The sequence below is a fragment of the Triturus cristatus genome, chromosome 6 (genome assembly GCF_964204655.1).
Source record: "Triturus cristatus chromosome 6, aTriCri1.1, whole genome shotgun sequence".
NCBI lineage: Eukaryota > Metazoa > Chordata > Amphibia > Caudata > Salamandridae > Triturus > Triturus cristatus.
Window position 1 is genome coordinate 1,120,183,803 of NC_140589.1, and position 27,420 is coordinate 1,120,211,222.

The 27,420-nt window shown below is 48.2% G+C and overlaps 1 protein-coding gene across 1 annotated transcript in view; it reads left to right on the top strand.

The window, feature by feature from the left end:
• The window catches only part of LOC146821053 (E3 ubiquitin-protein ligase PHF7-like), a 1,746,711-nt gene that overhangs the window by 1,511,694 nt on the left and 207,597 nt on the right, over nucleotides 1–27,420 (top strand). Inside the window, exon 11 of the mRNA XM_085611988.1 lies at nucleotides 6,982–7,121. Within this exon, the coding sequence (XP_085468114.1) occupies nucleotides 6,982–7,121 (140 nt within the window). The remainder of the gene's footprint in view (nucleotides 1–6,981; nucleotides 7,122–27,420) is intronic.

A 27,420-nucleotide genomic window follows, 5' to 3' on the forward strand; every position in this document is an offset into this window, starting at 1 on the left:
CCTATACCTGACCTTGACCAGAATAGGGTCACGCCTACACCTATCCCTGTCCCTGTCCCGTACACATCTGAGGGTGCCAAGGTTAGATCAAGGGGGGTAGATAAACAACTAGGTGCCCCAAGTACTTTACCCGAAAGTTCAGGTAATAGCAACGGTCGCCCTCCTGACGTAGGGACTAGCGAAGGTAAAGATAAAGCTTCGACGGAAAAAGGTGTAACTTCAAGGGAAGGCACTGGGAAACATGGGTCCCAAATACTAGACCAACCTAAGAGCACATTCCACCTTGTAGATTATAAAAGCGATAATGTACCATCTGTAATGAACCTACCACCAGAATGTGGAACGTATGTTGCGGTCCTTTGTAATGTCCCCAGGCTACGGGAAGGGCAATTTGAGAACAATGAGACCTTGAAAAACATAACTCTCCATTGGTTAACTAATAATTGTGGTTTCCCAATCATATATGCAGAACAGATCTTACTCACTCAAAGAGTAGGATGGATAGGCCCCACAACTAAGAACTTTAATGGGGACTGTATCATTATTAGTTTTAGATCGCCATTTTGGGCACATAAAGTCCTACTTAGAGCCCCCCCCCCCCTTCTCATTGGGAATTTAACACAACTTTGTTGCCACTCGCTTACTTTTATAGACATCCATTAGTTAATAATCATGCCATGAAACCTATTACCCATTATGTGAGTAACAATTGGCCGCCAATGGCTTCGGCAACCCGTCAGTTGTTACCTCCACTACCATTATATAATAGGTTTCAATGTCTGACCTCAATGGAGGACACCGATTGACACAAAAAATCTGTGGGGACTATCGATGGGGGGGGGAGAGGGACATCAAACTTGACTTCTATACAAAAGGAGACAAGTGAAGGATTGTGTACGGATTCATTTTTGATAAACAAGTTATCGGGGGTTAATGGTGCCAATGAGCCTGTTATCCCAATAGTTGGTACTTCTGTTAAGTCTATTTTGTGTACGGACGTATCTATAAAATTGACTAATGATGATGGGACATTAACTCAAAAGGGGTATACATTGACTACTTGGAATATTGCAGGTCTTAGAAACAAATTAGGGACGCCCTTCTGGCAAGATTTTATCACTTGTGGCACTGATATAATGTGCTTACAAGAAACATGGAGTACAGAACCTATCTCAGTAGAGGGTTATACCTCATACTGTGTAAATGCGACCCCCTCTTTAATGGGTAGAGCGAAGGGTGGTCTTTTGTTGCTAATTTCCACAAAACTGATTGGTTGCAAAGTTTTAACTTATCTACCTATTGACAATCATAGTCAAGTTTTACGATTATCTTTCCCGCAAGGTAAAGACCTGGTGCTAATAAATTTTTACAATAATAATTTCCAGAAAGATAGAGGAGTTTGTTTAGAACCATTGGAAAAGGAGTTGGACAGGCTACTAAACACATTTAATAAATTGGCAGTAGTCTTGTGGGTTGGTGATTTTAACATTCAAGCATGCCCCACCACATTCACTAATTCTTGTGGTTATTTGAAAACTTATTCGACCATTGATGGGACAAAGGATGACATGTTGCATTTCCCACATTGTGAATATGGTCTAACCCTCAACACTTTAATGGCTAAATTCGACCTTGAGCTGTTGGATTGTACGATAAATGAGGGCCATCTTAAATGCCCCACTTTCGCTGGTAGGGATGCTAGCAGCAACATAGATCACATCTTATTCTCTAAGAATTGCCCTTATATGAACCTTTGGAAATCGGAACAGGTGGTTAGTGATCACAATAGTATTTCCATAGTTTTGTTAGCTTGGGAAAATAGAATTACTAGCACTGCCCATACAATCAGTGATATCCTCCCTATTAGACCGAATGGTAGGAGATTAAAGTGGGTTGGCCTGGACCCACAAAAGATTCAACGAGATGTGATTGGTAAATGCAGAGATAGCATTAATTATTGCCTCAGCGAGGAAGTTGCCCCTGAAAAGCTATGTATGGAATTCGCCAATATTAATAATGTGATAAGAAATATCTTAACCAGGAATACCAAAGGTTCTAGACAGGATGGTAAGAAGTGGTTTGATTTCGAATGCTCCAAGATTTTATCTAATCTAAAACTAGCACTAAGGTCTAAACCCCGCAACCAATCTCTTGTCTGTAAACTACGCAAAGATTACAAACAAGCTATTCTAGCACAAAAAAAGGCGTTGAGACTAGACGCCTGGGATAAACTAACCATGGCAAGTGAATTGAATAATATTAAACTCTTTTGGGAAATCGTAAATAGCCCTTTCCTAAAGGAGGATCCTATTCCTGAGCTGATGTCTCATGTTAATTGCACTGAATGGATTGAACACTTTTCAAAAATTTTTAATCCAGGAAAGATCGTTTTAAGTTCTCCTCTTTTAACAAATAATTTTACATGGCCCCCATTACCATTAACAATTAGCGTTGAGGAGGTGCGTGAAGGTCTGTTAAATAGCAAAGGGGGAAAGGCTCCCGGCCCGGATGGTGTTCCGATTGATCTATATAAGGATGAAATGGATCTCTGGGCACCAATCCTTGCAAGAATTTTTAATGCTGCTGCTATAGGAAATGTTCCATTATCTTGGGCCAAATCCTTAATTGTTCCACTTTATAAAAAGGGTTCGCGTTCTGAAGCATGCAACTATCGCCCTATTTCATTACTTGATTCTTCAATAAAAGTGTTAAGTAGGGTGCTTTTAAAAAGATTGGAAATATGAGCCGAAGAATCCAACATATTGACTCCAGTTCAATACGGTTTTAGGAAGGGCATCGGGACCATAGAACAATGTGTTAATTTGGAAATACTTATCAATAAATATACAGTGGTAAAAGGGGGAAATTTGTTTTTATGTTTCGCTGACTTGAGCAGTGCGTTCGACCTAGTGGACCATTCGCTCCTTTGGTCAGTGTTACTTGAACTAGGGGCCCCAAAGGAGATTGTGTTTTTCCTAGCTAGGATATATGAGAAACTCTCATGTAGTGTACGTTATGGACCCATGGGTGAGCGAACCCCTTTTTTTACTGTGCGAAGAGGTATCAGACAAGGGTGTGTATTGGCTCCCCTTTTATTTTCTCTTTTTATAAATCAAATTGCAGAGGTTTTAAATAATACCCCTGCTGATGCCCCCAAAATAGATAATACTGTTGTGTCCGTATTGTTATATGCGGACGATGCCGTCCTAATTTCACGCACCCCTCTGGGTTTACAACGTCTAATTGATGTTTTTACTGTTTTTATTAATGACAGGAAATTGCTGATTAATAAACTAAAAACTTTTACCATGATATGTGGGCGAAAATCCAAATCATCACGGTCCTTTTTTCTTGAAGGCTCGAAGATTCAAGCGGTTGACACCTTCTGTTATTTAGGCATCAGTTTTGATGCTAATGGCAAATGGTCTAACGAGCAAGGAAATATTGGCCACAAAATGACTAGAAATTCCAATGGCATTTTCCGTTTTGCCTCAAAAATAGGGGATTACAGAATAAAAGATATGGTAACCATATACAACGCAAGATGTGTTTCCTCGGCCCTATATGGAGCCGGTTTATGGGGCCATTCTCCGATGGCCCAATTGCAAATAAACGAAAATACCTTCCTTAAACGTCTGCTATGTGTTCCAGTTGCAGCCTCATCCGATTTAATTCATCAAGAAACTGGCCTTAACTATTTATCAGATTTGGCTGCTTTACGCCCTTTATTATTATGGCGTTCAATATGGAACAAAAAGGAAACTGAGTTCACACAGTCTGTAATTAAGGACTGTCTTAAGCTGGACTTCCATTTCCGTATTCAGTGGCTGAATTATATTATTTTCTGGTGTAATATCTTATTCGGAATTAAGATCTCTAAAGATTCAGTCTGTGATATATTACCTTCTAAGAAGGAAATTAAAGACACATTCCTTCTTTATAAAACAGAAGAAAGGAACAAGCTGATTAAGACCCAAAAGACTTCTGTGTTTTATAGGCAGCTTAATCTTAAAAAAGGTCTTCAGTCATATTTGGTGGAAGTGACCAGGAAATCGCACCGATTTGTTCTTGTACGTTTAAGGTTGGGCATCGTACACCATCTCGTATCATTCCCTGTGATTGGGGCTGGTTCTAGTGCAGAATGCCCGTGTGACAATATTTCCAAACAAAGTTGTTGCCATTTTCTGTTATTTTGTAAATTTTATACATTTCTGAGGAAATTTTATCTGAAACCGATCCTTTTAAAATATAACATCCGTTTAACAGCAGATGCCATGAATCTACTCTGTTCTCTCCAGAGCTGGGACATTTGTTTCCATGTAGCACTATACATCTTAAAATGCAGAGCTGCTAGGAAATCTATAATTATTTGATTAATGTCAACTGTGCCTTGCTCTGATGTTATAGTTATGTATAAGTCATTTTATGATAATAATCTATTTTATATATATGCCTAAGTCACTTTACTATTACGAGTTGAACCTATTTTTGCTATGCACAAGCCACTTTATGATAGCAATCCATTTTGCACATATACTTAGTTTATTCTGTCAGCACAAGATGTCGCCACCTATTGTGGAGTGAAACAAATGCTCTATGGTTAGGAAATTGTGTTTTATATAGCTCATAACTGACTATGTATTAGTAATTTTATTACTGCTAGGTAGCTGTATATGTCACTTTACCGTGTCAAGTGTCTCCTCCACCTATATGGTGATAACTACTGACAAAATTGGTTTTAATGACCTAATATTACAATGTCTTATCTATTTCTAAACATGGATATATATGGATGTATTAATTATGTCTCACCATTCAGTGCAAGTTAGGGCTGGTATAGGAATAATTATCTGTCCTTGATTTTGTTGAATTATGTGTCATGTTATTTTATTGTATTTTACTTTGTTCAGCTTATATGGTTGTATTTATACAAACCGAATTAAAGCTTATTTGACTGACTGAATTCAATGGATACAGTCATACAGACGAAAGCCTGTGGGAAAGAATGCAATTTGAAAACCACTACAGTGGCGAGGGACAGAGAGATTGTTCCCTAGGCACTGTATTTGGGGCTTCGATGGCTGTTATCTTACAAAGGACAGTGTGGATTTGCCTGCATGTAAGCTACATTCTGAACATTTCGTTTTTTACCCTATGCAAGGATTAATTTTGCACTGTCTATGAGATACTTAAGAACTTTAAATGGAGGGAAAAACGAAATGTTTTCCATCTGGTGTGAGCAGTAAATATACATGCTAATATGTACTCAATCAAGGAGAAGGAACAACACAATTAAATGACAATATCTATATTAGAATGAAATCCTCAAAACGAAAAGAAATCATTAGGCAGATAGTTCATGATTCAGATCCAATCTTCTTTATTGTAATTCAAGTCAAATTTTCTTCATGAAAAGTCATTCGATTTTTTCCAATTAAAGACTTGCAGCTTTCTTGCATAAATCAGATCACTCTTTGTTGCAATATATAATTCAGCCAACGCGTTTCGTCTTAAAAAGACGTCATCAGTTTTGAAATAATAGAAAAAACAAATATAACTATTCAATTGTAACTTCAAAAGAGAAACATAATCCTTAAAAACTATAACTCTGCCTATATCCATTCTAATATTGAGGCTGCATCAAATGGAGGTACTATATATCAAAAAATAAAGTTTTGGATTATTTCAATATGTACACCATCTTTACATGACGATTAGCTTGTTGCCTAAACACATTATCTATACTCATAACACCATAACACAAGGGCCTGTATTAAAAGATAAAACATTCCTATACAGTTGACACAAATCCCAATTTCTATAAATTAAAAAGTTATTATTTATCTAATCAAATGATGACTATAGAGTAAGTCTATCATTTTGAGCATAAAAACTAAGAATTTTTCTTTATTACTGATTTTTTTTTTGGATATATGTAAACGCCTAGTGTACTAGTGCTTGAAGCCCTACCGCTTAAGTTCTGTTGTTAGTACATGTTAATATGGCTGACATAAATACCTGCATTTTTACCAAGAACTTTGACAGTCCTTTGTTGCTTGCCATTTTTTAACTTTGCACCAATGAAATTGTCTCTGGAGCAATTTAAAGATTTGTTACTCTCAATAAAGTTTGAGTGAGCACTGAAGAAGTTAGGAAGCCGGAATGCATTTGCTCAGTAAAAATCTTGAATGTCCTGTGAGTGCTCCGTGCCTGTTTTTTGAGCTTTAATATTTTCACGTAATTCACCCTCGCGTTACCAGGACAAAGCACCCGTCCATGGTTCGGCAGCTGGGTGAAACCTTGGAGCTTTAAACATATATATATATATATATATATATACATATATACATATATATATATATATATATATATATACACACACACACACACTCACGTGTGTGTGTGGATTATTTCGAGTATTTACGTTTCTCAATTTCTAACCCTTTTAAACCTCCTTGTTTAAAACATTGTATCGCTAAACTTCTCTATATTTCACGTAAATCTCATTGACTCAAGGTTCCTGCATTTTATTTCTAACATAGAAATAATTTCTAACATGTGCGATCTAATTTTGTTTTGTACAGTTTACATGTACTATTAAATAGCCCAGTTCTTGGCCCTTTTTGTGCGTTATACTTTTTTTTCCATCAGACAGTCCTACAAATCCGAAAGAGGTGCAACACTGTAGCCCCCTTTTGCCCCCTGTTTTCATGGATATGGAAGCTCCCCGCTCGTGCCACATCTGACAATGCCAAGTTTAGCCTTAACTAGAGAATTTTCAGGGACAGTAAACGTTGCCTGACTAGAAATGGTAGTGTGAAATCGAGCAAGGCTTCCATATGCTAAGATCTTTGAAATCCGAAAATAAAAAGTTAAAACACTCATTGCTAGTAGACAATCCAGAAGAGGCCAGCCACTATCTGAAAACGGTTGATAGCATCCTACACGCTCACTCATGTTATCTTTTCTTCTCCCACACAGCAAGTGGAACATTGTGCTTTGCCATTACTGTGGATTGATGGGGACACACCTGGTCTGCTCTGCTCTAGCACATGCGAACTGCAATTGGATCTGCTCGGTGTGCTTCCCTATAGCTGCCACGCACAAAAGTGAGCAACCAGGCAAGTATTTTAAGAAAAAAAAGAGTGAATTTACTGCATTGATGTTTCTGTTATCAGCTCTCTTCTCTGTAACAATAGCCATTTATTCTTTTGTTTGAATCCGTTTTTATTTATGTATTAACAAAGTAGACACACTCCTTGGGAACATCCTACTCAAATGTACACTGCAGGACTACAACTTCACAGATTTGATCTGATCGCATTTGCATCAACATATAGTAATTACGCTGTGCATAGCAGATTTTTGCTTACGTCACGGCCAGCTACAAGCAGCAGCGGCTGTGACCTCGAAGAACATCCCAGTAAGATATCTCCAATATGGGAATTGCGAGCTAGTCTACTAACTTTGGGAGGTGGAGAGTAATGCACCGTTTCTAACCCTGGCCTGGTTACATCGTTGTGAGTTAGCGGGTCTGCGGCAGTAGGGCATTCATTCTGTAGGTCGTGTAGGATGGTGTCCTAACTTGCTACGATTGGGATTTTGCGGAGGCCCAATGTATCTCCCCCTGTGTAGTGCACAGTACTCCTCTTTAGCCCATATTTGCTGAGAGCGCTTCCAAACCAATGCCTGGGGGAGGGCGTCAGGGGATTTACAGCTTTTAATGATCAGTCGTTTTGCTACGATCATTCCAAGGTCGATAAAACGAGAGGTCACCCTCTGGCATTTGCATCTACGATAAAGATGTAGTATAAATGTCTCCCACGTAAGGGGAACTGAGCGCTCCGTGCAGCGGGACAGAACATCTGTATCTGATCTGCAGTACCCGCAAAGGAGCGGGCAATTCCACAACATATGTAACAGGTCCGCATCTGTGAGGCGACTGCGTGGGCAGATGGCATCTGTGCGAGTAAAGTATTTGTTTTTTTAGCCGGGGTGAGATACTCTCTTTGCATAATAAATTATTGTATTCGGCAGAAGCGCACATTTCTGGGAACACAGACTGGGCTTTCCCACTCCATATCTATGAAAGGGCGATGTAAGTCCTCTTCTCAATGCTGCCTCCAAGGCCCTTACGTCACTGCAGTGGGTTGTCTAAGGGAGGCAGCGAACCACTTTGTGAGGTGTTTGCCCCACCCCATGACGTTCAAGTATTGAATTGTTAAGTGTGTTGGAGGTTAATTTGTCATGTCTCCCCATTGGTTACTCAGGGCTGCTAGGACCGAGCGATGTAGTAAGAATTGGCCTAGGTTCAGTCCGTCCTTTTCAACCAGTGTGGCATACAATGCTAATGTGCCCTCCCAGTCCAGCTCACCCACGTAGTGTATCCACCCTCCCACCATCGGTCCACGTCGGTTCGGCTGATGTGGTGACCACTCAGCTCCTGGGCATACCCTGTAGAGGCAGTGGAGCTCAGGGGCATCACTAGGGAGGTGCGGACCGCACCGGGTGACACCATCACATGGGGTGACACCGTGACGGGTGCAACTTGCAGGTCAGTTTCAAGTGCAGGTGGGGCATGAGCCTGCTTAATACCACACGTGTCTATTCAAAGCGCTTTAAATAAAGCGCTTTCCTTTTAACCAGTTTTAATGGTCCTAAGGTTAGTAACTGCGGGAGGATGGAAGTCTGGGTCAGCCCTGCCAGAGTTTGAAATTGTGACCTAGTGACTCTTCCGTGGGCTGAGTCTCTCCCAGTTTCGTCTCCTATGAGTCGTTGAAACTGCATGGAGAGGATAAGAGGGAATCTACAAACAACTCTCTTAAATCCCTCCTTATTTGATGTTCCCTTAGCGAGGTATCCTGCGGAAAGGGGTAGAGAGGAGTCCCGAAGGGGAAGAAGGTGTAGCGGGGGGGCTCCCCTTATGGACGTATATGATGGATAAATGTGCAGCTCAAGTCTGACCCTAAAGCTCGCTTTTCGAATACAACATGAAGCATTTTAAGCCTTTAGTACCAGTGAATACATCAGGAGCTGTCCTTTGTGTGCTCTGAGGACGAGGCGCGTACACGTGAGTTTGGTTCGAGCCATCACTCGGAGTCTGTCCCAGCTTTGGTACCGCGATTCCTCCCCCCAGGCCTCCTGCCAGACGCACCACAGCATTGTGTCCCAATTGCAGTGTTAAAGATATTTTTAGCCATGCCTATAGAGTGTGCATTTGTGTCATCTATTATGGAATTCACGGCGAAGCCAGTAATCAGAGTGAATGCACCAAACCAACCTGCCTCGGCGAGGGATACGGAACATGTCTTTAAAAACAAGAGTTTATCTCAGGTGAGGTGAGCGCTAAAAGTCTCATCAAAATCCAGCTACAAGAATCCGCTCCAGAAAACGTTTTCTTTAGTAACTCTGTTTTGCGCACAGGTTGGAGGAGGAGGTCGACATGGGGTAAGTCGTGAGGGGGTGACACCATGATTTGCGCACTGGGTGACACCAATCCTAGTGACGCCGCTGGTGGAGCTGCATACAGTGTTACGTGCTGTGTTATATATAAGCACCTACGAAAGCATTGGTGTGCAGTATTAAGCAGTAGGGGCTTCAGCGACTTTGCGTTTGCGCAGGGATGAAATAGGGAGAGCATGGCAGAGAGTGACCAGGGCGGCGAAATGGCTGCTGTGTCGGTTAGTTGAAGTCCAGCCATCCATCTGGCCACCCACTGAATCTGTGCAGCAAGATAGTATTGTTCCATATTAGGTACTGCCAAGCCCACTTGATTTGTCGGCAGATAGAGCTTTTTGATGACTAATCGGCAGCAGGAGCTACCCCAGAGAAAGTCTCTGATGGTGCCTTCAAGGGTATAGAAAAAGGGAGGTGGGATATAGAGGGGCAAATTGGTAATGTAGTATTGGAGCCTCAACAGCACTCTCATTTTAACCAGGCCCATGACTGACAGCGGAAGGGTCTCCCAAAAAGAATTATGAAAGCGATTGGATGTCATTGCTCTGCCCAGATTTCCCTCCAATAGGTCCGCGTACTGGTGATATATCCTTAATAGCAAAAGGTATCCATTCGCCACGCTATGGGGGTTCCATTTAGCGCGTATGCTGGGTCTGGGCATGTATGGGAAACAGACATAATTTCACTCTGTTCACCCGCAGTCCCGACAGGGCAGCAAATTTCCTTAGCGTTTGCACCAGTAAGGGAGGAATAGATCTGACGTCTTTCACGTACGTACAAGTGGAGGTCGTCCATGTACAGCAAAATTACATGCATGCTGTCTCCCAGAGGGATGTCCCAGTCCGCACCCCGCTCTTGGATGGCCTCAGCTAGGAGCTCTATGGCCGAAGAGAAAAGCAGCGGGAACAATGGGCATCCCTGCCGGGTTCCCCGGCCCACCCAGACTGATCAGAGATATAAAGGCACATTCATATATGCACTGTCAGCTCTCTATACAGCAGCCTAACCATACGGAGAAACTCTCCTCTGAGACCATATCGCGGCAACACGGTAAATAGGATTTTCCTTTCCAATCATAGGCCTTGTTAAGATCTAGTAGTAAACATCCCAAGCAGGGTCACCGAGTGTATGGCTATCCTGAAAAAATTCTGTAAGTTTAAGGAAGTGTTGCAGGCAGACACAAATCCATTTTGGTCAGCATGGAAAAGAGACAGAATCAGCGGTGCATATCTTAGCCATACCTACATGAGCCTCGCTCCTACACGCATACTGGGTATTGCAGCTACGCTGGAATTGTTTTCACTGACTTTTTAAAGCACATTAGCACTTTGATAACCCTCTGTTATTAACTTCTTTTATCTGCATACTACACTTCTACTTGTGCACTCTCAACTTCTCTTACCTCACAGCTGTGATCCTAAGGCTCCTCCCCGTTCCACCGTGGGCTATCTCGTTTGTGTGGAGGGAGTCAGCGCGGAAGGACGCAACACAGAGGCATTTCTGGGGAATTGTTTTTACTGAATTGTAAAGCACATTGGCACTTTGATAATACTCGGTTATTAACTTCTTTTATCTGCATACTGCGCTTCTACTTGTGTACTCTTAACTTCTCTTACCTCGCAGGTGTGATCCTAACGCTCCTCCCCATTCCACCGCGGGCTATCCCGTTTGTGTGGAGGGAGTCAGCGCGGAAGGAAGCAACACTGATGCATTTCCGGTGGAAACTGGAAATGAAGGGTAGAAGTCTAGTGGCCCGAGTCTCTATTTCAATCAAAGCCTGGTACGACGCGCGCAGGGGACGCATGCCGAAGGCGCACCAAAGACAAACCAGTCTGCGCCCGTCCGCGCCTCGACGTCGCCAGGAGCTGGAACCCTTGCTAGTTTTCCCCCAGACACCCCTAACTCCATGAGCCTTCATTGCTCCTATACACGGGAGGATCTATTAAAGATTAGGCATAACCCCTGTGAGGACGTAACACACTCACACACCCTACCAGAAGGCCCTTTCTCATGCAGGATTTGTAGATTTCAGAGTACTTCTCCGCAACATACTCCACTTTATGGTATGCCCCCGCCCTGATTTAAGGATTTGGACCCTTCAGGAATATCTCACCAGATCGTGTCCAGACCCAGCCTACCAACATAGGCTGGAAATGCTTCTTAGCCAATGTCGGATCCCTCCATAAACATGAAAACGATCCACACATCAAGTTTCTTACCGAAACTTGGATCAAACCCTCCTCCAATCCCTCTATTGCGGTTGCTCTCCCGGACGGCCATCGATTCCAAAAACTAGATAGGCCGGGACGAATAGGAGGAAGCCTAGCCTTAATATATAAGGAATCCATATCTATCTCTATTTTAGACCAGATGTGTACGGACGCAATAAAATGCCTAGTTTTCAGACTCGACCTGCACCCACAACATAGCTGGAAAGTGGCTCTCAATTATAGACCCCCTGGCCCTTTATTAGGTTTTACTAACCAATTGATAGAATTCATTTCCCCCCATGTCATCTCTACCCGAACCGTCCGACTCCTGGGGGATTTTAATATCCACAGTGAGTATGCCTTCAATACTGACGCCACAGCTTGCCTAGGAGATCTGGCCACAATTGACCTTTTGAAGATCTACAACGCCCCTACCTACTCTGCAGGGCACACCCTTGATCTCATCTTAACTAACTCCCCCAACATCATCTGTGGGGAAACTTGTCCTTTGACTTGGTCTGACCATTCTCTGGTGAATTTCCAACTCACGAGCCCCAGAAATCTTTACACCCCTGTATCCCATGCCACGCGCTGGTACAGACCATGGCACAAACTGAAGCCTGGTCAATTCGAAACCCCTTTTTGCTCCTGGAACATTGATACCAACTCATATAGTATAGAAGAACAGCTAGCTCATTTCAATTCCATTGTACAATCCACTATAGATAATGTAGCTCCTCTGAAACCAAAGACCCACCCTCCCAAACACCCCCCCACCAGCTGGTATTCCCCTGCCCTCCGGACTGAAAAGAGCCATTGTAAAAAAATTGGAACAGAAATGGCGACACTCATACAATGTACTAGACAAAGAAAGATATAAAGATGGATTGTCCTCTTATAAAAATGTTAAATCCGCATGCAAGCTACATATTGCAAACCAGCTAGAGCAAGCTGGGAACAACTCTAGGACCCTTTACCAGATTCTGAAGACCTATACAAACCCTAGGGCATGCAATACTGCAGAGACTCCTTCACAGTCGCTGTGTGACAATATAGCTTCCTTTCTTACCCAGAAAATCAAAGCCATTTACCATAAAATCATCACATCCAACAGGACTCCTTCTTGCCCTTCTACAGAACACCCTGTCACCCCCATTAACACTTCGTATCTCCACTGTTTTCCCTCACTCACCCCGGCAGAGATTGAATCTCTCCTAACCAAAGTGAAATCTGGATCTCCTCTAGATGTAATCCCCACAAAGATATCCTCCCGACTATCTAATCAACTAGCTATACCCATCTGCACAATTCTCAATAGTTCCTTGAGGGTTGGCAGACTCCCCCCAGAATGGAAAGCAGCTCAAGTCATACCCATTCGTAAAAACCTTAAGGCCCCCACTACAGAGCTGTCCAATTATCGTCCCATTTCTCTACTCCACCTTCAGATCAAGCTTCTTGAAAAGCATATAAATAGGCATCTGTCCGATTTTGTTGACACCTCGCAATGCCTGGACTTCTCCCAGTCAGGTTTCCGGGCCAAGCACAGTACTAAGTCCGCCTTGATAGAGGTAATGGATAACATCAGAATGGCCCTGGACAATGGTCAAGCAGCGCTTTTGGTGCTGCTTGACCTATCGGTGGCGATTGACACCATCTCACACCATATCCTTCTGGAGAGACTACAGGACATCGGGGTACAGGGGGTGGCACTAAAATGGTTGACAGACTTTCTAAGACACCCAGACTGTCACATTGGGCACCTTCAGATCTAAAACCACCAAAGTTACCAAGGGAGTACCGCAGGGCTCCTGTTTGAGCCCTATCCTTTTCAACATTTATGTTACTCCCTTAGCTAAACTAATGAGGAACCTTGGGTTCAGTCCCATCTCTTACGCGGACGACACCCAGCTCCGCCTCACCTTTGACAAATCCAACCCTGACATTCAACTGATCTTCTCAGAGGGCATGAAGACCATTGCCGCCTGGATGAGGACCAACTTCCTACAACTGAATGCCGAGAAATCGGTAATCATGTTGTTTGGAGGGGCAGCCATAAGTTGGACTCCCAGGTGGTGGCCGGAGGAGCTGGGCACAGCCCCCTCTCCAAAACAAGTGGTCAAGAACTTAGGAGTCCGCATGGACCAGAATCTTACGCTAGAAGCTCACGCTGTTACCACCGTTGGAACCTGTGTTTTACACACTCAGCCTACTCAGAAGAGTATTTCCTCTGTTACCCTCATCCACACAAAAAACACTGATGCAGGCCCTAGTGCTAAGTCGTCTGGACTACTGTAACGCACTGTTGGCCTTGGCCAACGAGTCTTCCTTAAACAAGTTAAAAGAAGTCCAGAATACGGCAGCCCGACTGGTAGCAAATGCCCCCCCCCAGAACAGCATCCATCCCACTTCTTAACAAACTTCACTGGCTCCCTATAAGAAAGCGGGTGAAGTTTAAGATTGGCTGCATCGCTTTTAAAGCCCTCAGTGGACTGGGGCCTTCCTACTTGTCTGACAAACTGACTAAGTACACTCCCTTTCGGCCCCTTCGATCAGTATCCAAGCTTCTCCTCTGCACCCCGAGAATAAAAAAGGCTTGCAAAGGGGGCAAAGCATTCACCCACCTTGACCCGACTTTCTGGAATGAACTTCCCCGCCAGCTTCGCGATTGCCAGAGCCTTCCTCAGTTCAGGAAGCGATTAAAAACCCATCTTTTCTGAGGTCACCTGGTTTGGCTTTAGCATACCGTCCTAAGAGCGGAGATACCCCTTATGGGGTGATTCGGGCGCTATATAAATCAATAAATATCAAATATCTTATAGGCAGTGTTCAGCAGGGCTAAGGTACTATTAGAGCTCAAGTCATTTGCGTCCCTGTCTGGCTTGGGCAGCAAGATCAGGTACGCTTCGCGCAGCTACGGGGGAGAGTAGACTCCTCTAGGGCCGTGGTGTGCAGAGTGTGTAGTCACCGAGCCAGGGTTATAGCATAGGTCTTATAGTATTCAGAAGGCAATCCATCAGGTCCGGGGGTTTTGCCAGTCGCCAATGCCGCATTGGCATCACCGGTCTCAGCAAGGGCAAGTGCTGTGCATTGCTCCGGTGTGATTGCAGGTAGCCACACAGAATCAAGGAAGGCATTCAAACGAGTCTGATCATTGTGAATGGTGGACTCATACAATGATGCATAATGTTGTGTCATCTCCGCATGGATTTTGTTCTGTGTATACAGAAGGTGTTCTGCACTACAGCGCAGGACGTGGATTGGGTGCTGAGGCTGCTCTTGGCACAATAACCATGCCAACAACCGGCCTTGGAAGATGGAAGATGGAAGGTTGAAGAGTCACCCCACCCGTGGATACCCCAGGAACCAGGATACCTACCCCAAGAAAGCCGGGTGCATAGGTGGGAAGTGACGTCGAAACCGCTGTAGACCACAATGGAGGACTTCAGAAAAGATGTTGTTGGCGAAGAAGGTGAAAGTGTCCAGTGGAACCCAACGGTGGATTCAAGATGAGAGGTACCTGCAAGCAGAGGGAACAGAGTGCCACTTAGGAGTGGCCAGTATGCACGGAAGACAAATGTCAGGGATGCAGGAGAGTAGTCGGTGCCTTTGAAGTTGCAGCTGTACCGACCAGGCAACGCAGAGGAAGACCAGGAGGCGTGCACAAGCTGTCCCACGTTGGATGTCGAGAGCCAAGAGGTCAGTGTCCAGCAGGGGCACCAACAAGCTTTGGTAGTGGCAAACAACATATTCTTCGAGAAAGGTGCAGTGTCGGGACCAGCAGGGTCCAAGTGACTCACCACAAGCAGGTAAGTCAAAGCAAACCCTGAGCAAGCAGGGGAGCCCACTGGAGCTAAAGAAGACCCTCAATAGGACCCATGGGCCGAAGGCACAGGAGCCGCAAGAGGACCTCAAGCGGCTCTCCAAAGGATGAAGGCCCACGATGCAAAAGATGCTGTGCAGGCTAAGATCTTGGCTGCAGGAGATGCTTGAGGCTGGAGCTTCTTGGAGTCTGAAGATCTCTGCAAGAGAGAGTCAACAAGCCTTGGCAACAGCAAGTCAACGTCGTGCACAGGGGTACCGCTCCAGCGGTTCCGATGAGGGATACAGGCTTAAAACTTGCTATGAAGACAGTGCAGGCCTCGAGGGAGTTGCAGAACCCCCACCTGTGTTGTGGAACCTTTCGTAGTCCGTAGGAGCTCAGGAACAGCAGACCGGTCAGCTTCGTTGCAGTGCCTGCAGATGCAGAGGAGTGACTCCTTCACTCCAAGGGATATTCCTTCGGGTGTCATAGATTTCCACAGGCCTTGTGAACAACCTGTATGGAGCACAGGCACAGACGATGCAACAGAATGCAGCACGATGAGACCTGGAGCTGGAGCAGCAGGAGTCTTTCCTGTTGCAGTCTTTGTTCCCAAAGCGAAGTCCAGAGTATCGAGATGGTTGAAGTAGAAGTGTTATTGGATCTGAATCTTGTCCCACGACAAATCTAGAGATCCACCCACAGGTAAGCCCTTAGGTACCCTAAGGAAAGGGTTGGAATGATTCAGGGGTCCCTCCCAGAGTAGGGGCTATACAGTGGGGAGGATACTCCTATGTCCTTTGTCCAGTTTCACGCCAGAGCGGGAGCCAAAAGCACCCTGAACTGGATTCAACTGGAGTATGCAAGGAGGGCACCAAATGTGCCCTTCAAAGCAGACTAGTGGCACTGGCAAGCGCCCCCACCCTGTCTTAATACACTAAGTCCTGTCTGGGAGTTGGTCACACCTCCCTTTGATAGGAAACCTATTGCCCTGCCTTTCCCTGGTCTAGCTTGGCTCAGTAGCAGGAGGGCAAAATCGTGTTTCTGGTCGGCAGCTGCCATAGTTTGCTGTCTGGGTCTAGGAGACTGGTACCAGGAGCACTAAGGACCTCCCTGAAGAGCTTAACAGGACTTCCCACAGTGTTTATGGTGTATGGACGTGTGGGGGTATGATTCCAACATGTTTGATACCAAACACAACAGGGTTTGATACAGCCAGTTTAGAAAAAGCCATTGCGTAGTGACGCATGGCCACTTATGTATCTTAATGGCTGATGCACTTTCAACCCGGGAGAAAAGACCCCAAAGGTTGTATGGGTGCCTACACATGCAGGGGCACCCTCACACTTAGAACCGAGCTCCCTGCCTTCACGATTGAAAGGCATGCCATAGGGGTGACTTATAGGTTTTAAGTAGAGTGACCTCAGATATAAGGAAATGTATATCTGTTGTAAGTGGTGTTTGCTCCAGCTTACACAGGCTGCAATGGCAGGCCTGTAGTCGCAATTTGAGTGAGTGGTCTCTCATGGGTGGCATAATACACGCTTCAGCCCATGGCAGCCCCCTGGTGTACCTATGCTCTGGGTACCTTAGTACCATATACTAGGGACTTACACGGGTACACCAGTAGCCAATCTGGAGTGTACCAAAGTACTCACCATGTCCAATTTAGGAAAGAAGCATAGAGAATGGGGTCCTGATTAGCAGGATCCCAGTCAGACTACTCAGTAAAACATAATGACACCAGCAAAAAGTGGGGGATAACCATGAAAGCAGATCCTACTTTCCTACAGATGATTATGACGCGAGGGACCATAATGGCATCACACCAATCATCATCTTCTAAGGGGCCCAGCCATTGCTCCCATCACATCCTAAGGTGAACTAGTGTGTTATGTGCGTTAATAATAGGAGTTCGATAGATCTGAGAGATGCCTCCTCTTCCTAATGCAGCAATCAGGAGCTTGACTTCCAGTGAGCTGAACTCCAGGATGAAAGTGTCATTGGGGATATGGGTGATGAGTGCATGCCTAAGTTGTAAATTCTTTTAAAATTGTGTGGAGTTAATATAATAGTGTGTATGTGAGCCCCGGAACAGCTATCAGCCAGTTGTTTTATGCCAATAAGGGCCCTCCAATGTGGCCACGTCTCTCAACCAGGTACCGTGCCACAAGGGGGTCTGGAGTATAATATCTGAAAGAAACACGTTAGTTAGATTCCTTACCTTAGAATATCCCCAAGCGTCAGGCTGGATCTGGAAAGATTTTCGTCAGCAATACCCTTGCACGTCGCTAGGCGTCGTCTGCGGCTCCGCGTGTGTTGTCGGGTTCGTGATCGCCGGGATGACGTCGTCGGAGTACTTAGATGCCGCCCTTGCGCGCTGACGTCAGTTCTTCTTTTTCCCGCGCCATTAAGCGCAGATCAGGGAAGAGCATACCCTTTTAGTCACTTTTTGACTAAACTTTAAAAACTTTTTTGGTTCCTATTTCGAGTCGACCTCGACTCCTGGTGCCGGTAGGGATGCCCGGGTTCAAGCCGTGCGATGCCAGTCACCGCCTGATGTCGGTCACGGATCACCACCACCGGTGTCTCTACTGCCTTGGGGCCGACCATGATGCCAAGTCGTGCCTCGACTGCCGGGCCTTGACCTCGAAGGCTAGGTCCCGCAAGGTGCTCGAGATTCGGCAGTCGGCTCCGCACCGCTCCAGGTTCAGGTTGAGGAGGAGGTCGAGGGACCGGTCGCAGAGCCGCAGCCATCACCGCTCGTCGGGGCCGAATTCCTCGCATTCCGGTAAGTCGAGGCGCAGTAAGAAATCGAAGAGGCGACATTGCTCTTCTGACTCCCCTTGCATGTCGCGCGACTCGGCAGAGGGTTCGGGTGGCACCACCCGCGCGGCTCCACCGGAGCCGCTGGGGTCGCATACGGCCCCATACCCTTCGGTCCCTGGGCCTGATGCGACTCCGACGGAGATCCGAGACTTACTTGTGGCCATGAGAGCAGTGTGAGCCGGCGCTGACAGCGTTGAGACATTTTTTTACTGAAAGTTTAGCACTGGTGCGGTGATTGAATACCGTCCAGCGCAATTTCTTTTACTCTGTAAGGCGCCTCGGTGCAACCTTATTTTTTAAAATTAATATGTTTAATGGGGGTGAATTTGTATGCTGATACTGTTATTTTAGTCTGTACTTGGCACCCACCTGATTCGGTCCCCGGTCCGTCACGGCGATTTTGTGCCGATTGAACGGAGGGACGCGACTCCTCCCCCTTACTGCGTCACTTCCTCTACCCTCCTATATTGGTAATGACTACTCGACCTCGCAGCGGGCGAGCGCAGCGGGCGCGCTGACAGCGCGCCGAAGGTGCGCCAAAGGCAAGCCCGTCTGCGCCCGTCCGCGGCCGGCCGGGGACAGGGGCCACGACCCCTGGCCGAAATAGGTCAGTAATATGTTGGAGCGCGCAACAACTTCGCGCCCTCTGTCCGGCATTTTCTAAAGCCTGTCTCCATAGTCTTAAGGCGGAAGACACTAGCAACTGTAAAGAGTGTCAGTATAACTGGCTCAATAGATCTACGCTTAAGGCTGAGAATATTAGGCTTACATGCGGACTACTTAATACTAGATCTATGCGGAAGCATAATCTTGATATATACGATCTGCTCACAGATATGAAACTTGACCTCCTATTTCTTACTGAGACTTGGCTTGACCCCAATACTGAACTGGATATAGTTGCTTCTCTTCCAGCTGGCTATGCCATAGTACGACTGGACAGAACTGGAGGTAGAGGTGGTGGAATAGCTATAATTTTTAAGCAGCCACTATGTTGTCAACTTGAACCTCTCGCTATCGCTGATAGTGAGACAGGAGCCTTTTCCATTAAGGTTAACGCTGGCAACACGGTGAAGGGCTTCTTGGTCTATCGTGCTCCTGGTCCTTTCACCCACTTTACTACCAGCCTAATCGAAGGTATAACGGAAGCCGCTTTGCGTAGGGACAAGCTTATGCTCTTAGGTGACCTTAACATCCATCTGGATGACCAACAGGACAAAGGAGCCATTGACTTCTGTCAGCAATTACATTCCCTCCAACTACACACCAGATCCAAGGCCCCGACCCACCAAAAGGGCCACTTATTGGACCCTATCTTTGTCAACTGGGAAGACATTGAAGTTAAGGCCCCCGTTCCTGTCCCTTGGTCTGACCACTTTTTAGTGCCTTTTATAATAAATATCCCTGCCAGCAATATCCAAAAGCTTACCAACTCTAAATATATGAGCCGTAAATGGACTGCTTTTTCCAAAGCTAAGTTCGATACTGCTCTGACTAAAGGCGGCAGACCAGGAGGTGAGGATGCTGCTACTGCATCGGATAGACTAGAAGGCCGCATTAATAATGCTCTAGATGACATAGCCCCTCTCTGTCACAAAAATCCTTGTAGTAGACCCCAGAGATCCGCCCCCTGGTACAGCGATGAACTCCGCCTAGCTAAAGCGGAATGCAAACAACTAGAAAGACAGTGGAGGGTGGCTTACCTTGATCATGCAAAACAGAGGTATATAGATAAACGCAGAGAATATCATAGTTTGATCAGGCGTGCCAAAACAACTTATTTTTCAGGTAGGATAGGAGAAGCTAATAACTCTACCAAGGAGCTATTCAAAATTTATAAGGAAATCTCTCTCTGTGGCTCATCTGTTGACCCGTCCTCGGTCTCAGAGGAATCCTGTAACCGTATTGCTGCCTTCTTTTCTGAGAAAGTGGCCACCATCTACTACACTTTTTCGGGAGGGAAGGAAAAGGGAACAGAGTTCAGTGAGAACATATTGGTCGGTGTGGGTGTTAATAGCCTGGACAACTTTCTCACCCCATCCCCTGACGGGCTCCAGCAGATATGTCGCTCCATTAAGTCAGGATCCCCCCGGGATCCTGCATCACCGAAACTTCTTGGAGAGAGTATTGAGATCCTTGAACCCTATATTAGAGATGTTCTGGATCTTTCCTTCAGATCCGGCACCGTACCCAAAAGTTGGAAGCAGGCTGTTGTACTCCCGCTTAAAAAAAAAACCTAATCTTAGCTGGGACAGGCTGGATAATCTCCGTCCTATTTCACTCCTCCCCTACCTGGCCAAAGCAGCAGAAAAGGTGGCAAATCTTCAACTTATGGCTTTTGTGGAGAAAGCCAACCTGCTCCACACAACTCAGTTTGGCTTTCATGCACGCCATTCCACGGAGTCTGCGCTGCTCATGGCCACTGAGACTATCAGGCAAGGGGTTGATGAGGGGCATACTATGGCCCTCATTTTACTTGACCTAAGTGCAGCCTTTGACACTGTAGCACATTTCACCTTGCTACAGTGTCTCAACAAAGGTGGTGTCACTGGGTCAGCGCTGAGGTGGATCCAATCTTTCCTGACTGATAGGGGTTTTCAGGTCAGACAGGGGGAACACTACTCTCGTGTGTTCAATCTTGACCAAGGGGTACCCCAGGGCTCCGCCCTGACCCCCACCCTGTTTAACCTTTATGCTTCCCCTGTAGCCACCATTGTGGAAAGTCATGGCATTCAACTAGTGTCATATGCTGATGACACGCAGCTGGTCATCTCGCTGTCACGGGCACCTGATGTTGCGGCATCCAGCTTCAGTGCTTGCATGCAGGAGCTTGCATCCTGGATGTCTGACAACTGCCTGAAGCTGAATGGGTCCAAAACTGAAGTGCTCGTGGTAGGAGGTGGACCGAATGTGTGGTCCTCGGCATGGTGGCCAGCATGCCTGGGCTCCACTCCAGTGCCTTGTCAACAGGCCAAAAATCTTGGGGTGATGTTTGACTCCGACCTATCATTTGCTCCCCAGATTAATCGGGTTGTCGGAATGTGCTTCGGTATGCTCAAGAGTCTAAGGAAGACTCTGGACCTACTTCCAGTTAGTGCCAGGCAGACTCTTGGGCATGCCTTGGTCACATCTAGACTCGATTACTCTAACCTCCTCTATCTGGGAATAACAGCTGGAAGCCTCAATCGTCTCCAGGTACTTCAAAATGCCACAGCCCGGCTGGTGCTGAGGCTTCCTAGAAGAACGGCCTCTAAAGTTGCTTTGAAGTCCCTACACTGGCTTCCGATCAGAGAAAGGATTACCTTCAAAGCACTTTGCATGTGTCACCGCATTATTAGGGGCAGGGCGCCCGCTCCCCTACACAACCTCATCACCCCCTACAGACCGGAGCGGATGCTCAGATCTTCTGGCACCGGACTGGTAATCGTCCCCAAAATTCATAAAGCTCGAATGGGGGGGAGATCTTTCAGGTTTCTTGCAGCCAAGAGCTGGAATATGCTTCCGATGGAGCTGCTCCTCGAACCTTCAGAGGCTAAGTTTCGCAGAGCTCTAAAAACTCACCTCTTTCGCTCAGTACTGATGTAACCTTCCTGTTCTAGCCGCTTCTTACTTCTCACTCAGCGCGGGGACACGCCGGGGCGCGTAACCATGCGCTTTACAAAATTCCATAATAATAATAATAATAATAATAATAATGAGGAGTCTCGCTCCACTGTCGAGGCCTGCCGGCGCGCCTTCGGGCCCCGCAGGCCCGACTGGGAGGCCTAGTGAGCCGACGGCTCCGGCCCCGGCGCCGTCGTCGACTTCGGTCCTGACGCCGCAGGCCCCGTGGGATCCAGGCCTGGATCCCAGTCGATGCCGGTTGACCTTACGATCCCTCCGCCGGCGCCGTCTTCAGACGACGTCGTCCCCAGGTTTAGTCCTGGTCCGGGCCCGGCGTCGGAGCGGCGCCGCCTGGCGCCGTCCCCGCCGCCGATGGATGACAGATTCATCTACCGCCCGGCTCCGATCTTTCCGCCTGTCTACCAGGAGTCGAATGACGGGGACGACTGGGAGGGGTCTGAGGACCCTCTGGCACAGCAGTGCCAGTTAAGCCAGGACTGGGCAGAAGAGCTGGGTCTTGACACCTTCCCTGACACTGGCTTCATCTCTCCTCCCTCCGTGGCTACGGAGGAGGGTGCTGCCTATTCTGTGGTGCTGCGCAGGGCACCCAAAGCCCTTCATCTGGAGCTCCCTGCAGTGGCCGTGAGGACTAACCTCCTCACTGAAGTGCTTCAACCTCCAGTAAGCTCCTCGGAGTCTCTACTGCAGTTCAATGAGGCACTGACGGACGTTCTGATGGGCACCTGGTCCAAGCCCTCCACAGTCCCTCCTGTGGACCGGAACGTACCCCGGCGCCACCGCCCCGCACCGGGCGACCCCAGCTTTCGGTCGGTGCACCCCACCCCTGAGAGCCTGGTTATCCAGGCCTCTCCCTCCCAGACCGCCTTCCCGTCCGCTTCTCTGGATCGAGAATCCAAAAGGTTGGAACAGTTTGGGAAGAAACAGTTTTCCTCCCTTAGTTTGGGGTTGCGGTCTATCAACACTGCGTGCCTTTTGGACCGTTACACCCACTCCTTGTGGGATACGGTGGCAGACGTGCTGCCCCAGTGTCCGGAGGAGGCCCAGACACCGCTCGCACAGGCTCTTGCCGAGGGGCGGGATGCAGCACGGTTCTCGATACGATGTGGGCTTGACACAACAGACTCGCTAGGTAGGGCAATTGCGACCACGTTGGCGATTCGTCGCCACGCCTGGCTGAGGTCCACGAATTTCTCCGGGGATGTCCCGAGCACCCTCATGGACATGCCCTTCGATGGCCGTCGCCAAAGCGGATAGTGCGCTGGAGCGCTTTAAAGACTCCAGAGCTACGGCCAAGTCCTTGGGCCTCTCGGCCCGCGCCCGCAAAACTTCCGCTTTTTGCCCCTTTTGTGGCCAAGGAAGAGGCGCCCCCACATGTCCGTCTAGCCACAGGCCGCAGAACCAGCCTCAACGCGGTCGCGGACGAGGATTCCGCCGAGGCGGAGCAGGGGGACAGAGAGCCGGTCAGCCCACATCTGTCCCAGCAGCATCTGCCTCAAAGCCTTCCTAGTCCGAGCTTTCAGGCCCATTCAACGCCAGTGGGAGGCAGAGTTCGCCATCACCTGCTCCACTGGCGTACCATCACATCGGACAGGTGGGTGTTGCAAATCGTCCGAAGGGGCTACTCCCTCCCCTTCGAGGCGACCCCTCCAGCCATGCCACTGCAGTACCACCGCATGTCAGGGGATCACTCGCGACTTCTGCAGGAGGAAGTTACGGCCCTCTTGGCCAAGGGGGCCATCGAGCGCGTTCCTGGCTCAGAAGTAGGTCGGGGTTGGTATTCCCACTACTTTCTGGTTCCCATGAAGGGCAAAGGGGGCCTATGCCCTATCTTGGACCTCAGGAGCGTCAACGCCTTCCTCCGGAAGGAAAAGTTCAAGATGCTCACCTTAGCTCAGGTTCTGGCTGCCCTAGACCCTAGAGACTGGATGGTAGCGTTGGACTTGCAGGACGCATCTTTCCACCTCCCCGTCCTGCCGGCCCACCGGCGTTACCTGCGGTACACGGTAGGCCACGAGCACTTTCAGTTTACCGTGCTCCCCTTCAGCCTCACCAGTGCCCCTCGGGTGTTCACGAAAGTGATGGCGGTGGTCGCAGCTCAGATTAGGGGTTCCAGTCTTCCCCTATCTCGACGACTGGCTGTTGAAGTCGGGCTCGCCCCAGACAGTCGTTTCCCACCTCCAGACTACGGCCGATCTCCTGCATTTGCTGTGGTTCTCCATCAATGTGCCGAAGTCGCATCTGAGTCCCTCCTAGAAGCTCCTTTTCATCGCCCCAGACAGTTGTTTCCCACCTCCAGACTACGGCTGATCTCCTGCATTTGCTGTGGTTCTCCATCAATGTGCCGAAGTCGCATCTGAGTCCCTCCTAGAAGCTCCTTTTCATCGGAGCGGTTCTGGACTCGGCGCAGTTCCGTGTCTATCCTCCGGAACAGCGGGTTCGGGATATTCAGGCTCTGATTCCGATCTTTCAGCCTTTATCCCGGATTTCGGTCAGGTTGGTGCTGCGGCTGCTGGGTCTGATGGCCTCCTGCATCCTGCTGGTACATCACGCCAGATGGCGGATGCGGGCTCTGCAGTGGGACCTGAAGTTCCAGTGGGCCCAGCATCGGGGCAACCTGTCCGACCGCGTCCTGATCTCAGAGGGCACTGCAAGACAGTTGCAGTGGTGGCTCACGGACCACGATTGGGTCAGTGGCAGATCCCTCTCCCTACCCCAACTGGAGCACGTAGTGGTGACGGATGCGTCCCTCCTGTGGTGGGGGGGCCACGTGGGAGAGGCAGAGATCAGAGGCCTCTGGTCTCCGGCGGAGTCCCGGCTCCATGTCAACCTATTGGAGCTGCGGGCGATCCGGCTTGCACTGAAAGCATTCCTTCCCTCTGTCCGGGGAAATGTAGTGCAGGTGTTCATGGACAACACCACCGCCATGTGGTATTGCAACAAACAGGGCGGGGTGGGGTCGTGGACCCTTTGTCAGGAGGCTCTGCGCCTCTGGACATGGCTAGAACTTCAGGGCATCACCCTGGTGGTTCAACACCTGGCGGGTTCTCTGAACGCCAGGGCGGACAAACTCAGCCACCGGTGCATGATGGATCACGAATGGCGTCTGAACTCGGACGTGGCACAAGGCCTCTTTCGGCAGCGGGGAGAGCCTTGGTTAGATCTATTCGCCACTGAAGAGAACGCGCAATGTCATCAGTTCTGCGCGTTGGAATTTCCAAGACGACACCCGCTCGGAGACGCTTTTCATCACGAGTGGAGTTGCGATCTGTTGTACGCTTTTTCGCCTATACCACTTCTGCCCAGAGCGCTGAAGAAGATCCGGCACGACCGGGCCCAAGTCATCCTTGTGGCTCCGGATTGGGCACGAAGATACTGGTATCCCGAGCTACTCAGTCTGTCAATCGATTCCCCGATTCAAATGCCTCTTCAGGAGGATCTTCTGTCGCAGCAGCAGGGGACGGTCCTCCACCCGAACCTGTCCAGCCTCCACCTCCATGCGTGGAGATTGAGCAGCGGCAGTTGATGCCATTTGACTTGCCTCCTGAAGTCTGTGATGTCATTCTGGCAGCCAGGCGTCCCTCGACTAAAACGGTATACGCCTGCAGGTGGAACAAATTTGTGGCATGGTGCACAGCAAAGGCTGTGGATCCCCTTTCCGCCCAGCTTTCTGAGGTTCTCCTCTTTCTTCTTTCCCTGGCCCAGCAGGGCTCTTCTCTGGACACCCTCAAGAGATACCTTTCAGCGGTTTCTGCTTTCTTACGGCTTCCTTATTAGCCTTATCTTTTCAAATCCCCTGTTGTTGCTCGATTCTTTAAAGGCATTACTCATATGTTTCCTCCTGTCCCTTTCGTAATGCCTCAGTGGAATTTGAACTTGGTGTTGACCGATATGATGTGTGCTCCTTTTGAGCCACTTCATAATTGTCCTCTTCGTCTTCTAACTCTTAAGACTGCTTTCCTGGTTGCCATCACCTCTGCTAGACGGGTGAGTGAGCTCTAGGCTCTCTCTTCTAAGCCTCCTTTACTCTCTGTCCATCCGGACAAGGTTGTTCTCAGGACTCGTCCTTCCTTTCTCCCTAAAGTAGTAACTGCCTTTCACATCGGCCAGTCTGTAACGTTGCCCACCTTCTTTTCGCCTCCGCATCCCTCGAAAGAGGAAGAGAGGCTCCACCGTCTGGACCCAAAACGAGCACTGTCCTTCTATCTGGACCGTATGAAACAGTTCCAGGTGGACGACCAACTCTTTGTTTGCTACGTGGGCGCTAAGAAGGGGCGGGCAGTGCACAAGCAAACCATCTCTCGGTCGGTCGTTCTGTGCATTAAGACCTGTTATTCCTTGGCTAAGAAGAAGCCTCCTGTGGGGCTGAGGGCCCATTCCACTCGGGCCACAGCGGCTACTGCTGCCCAGGGTCGGGGAGTCCCTCTGCAGGATATTTGTCAGGCGGCTACGTGGGCCTCGCTGCACACGTTTGCTAAGCATTACTGCCTGGACAGCCAAGTCCGGAGAGACGGCTTCTTTGGCCGTTCTGTTCTACAGTACTTCCTGGTGTGATCTTGGTTCGCAGACCCACCACCGGGGTTGGTATTGCTGGGGTATCTATTCTAAGGTAAGGAATCTAACTAACGTGTTAGTTAGATTCCTTACCGCCCCACCCATCCTCCCCTTGCTGTGAACTGATATCTAGGGTTAAGGACATCCCTTTCAGGGCCCTAGATTTATGGCACCAGTGTCGGTCTCTTGCATTGCTCTGCGTTCCTGGCGCGGAAAGCTATGTACAAGAACTGACGTCAGAGCGAGAGGGCGGCGTCTAAGTACTCCGACGACGTCATCCCGGCGATCACGACGACGGACACGGAGCCGCAGATGACGCCTAGCGACGCACAAGGGTATTGCTGACGAAAACCTTTCCGGATCCAGCCTGACGCCTGGGGATATTCTAAGGTAAAGAATCTAACTAACTAATGTTTCTTACAGAGGCGGTGCTAGAGAGCCCGGCTGCAAGATGGCCACCACTCTGTGAAGCTCAGCAGGCCCGTCTGAGAAGCCAACTTAATCCGTCAGCTACGGCGGAAAACGTTGGCCCCAACTGATTAGAGAGTGCCTCATTGCCACTGAGGAGCACTTTTGAAGCGTGATGGGGTGAGGAGAAGTGTTGACCCGAGCGTAGGAGACTGAGACCGGGCCACGAACAAGACGGCATCCCGATAAAACGGAGACTACGGTGCTCCTCCTGGCTTGCCTGCCCGTGACGGCCCTGAGGCACCCTTGGTGGGCTCGGCAAGGCTCAGCTGGCCACTACTGGGGCTGCCACCGGGTGACCTCCTGGTGACGGACTGGACGGCTGAGGACTGGCTTGCGGCGTACTCGCGAACTAGAGGAGCGGTGCTGTCTGAGTTTTGCCCCCAGGGAGCATACGTGAAGGTGCGGTCAGTGATGGCATTGCGGTGCGCTGGGCGATTCAAGGCGAGGCACTAAGGGCACGGCTGGAGCAAGCTGGACAGT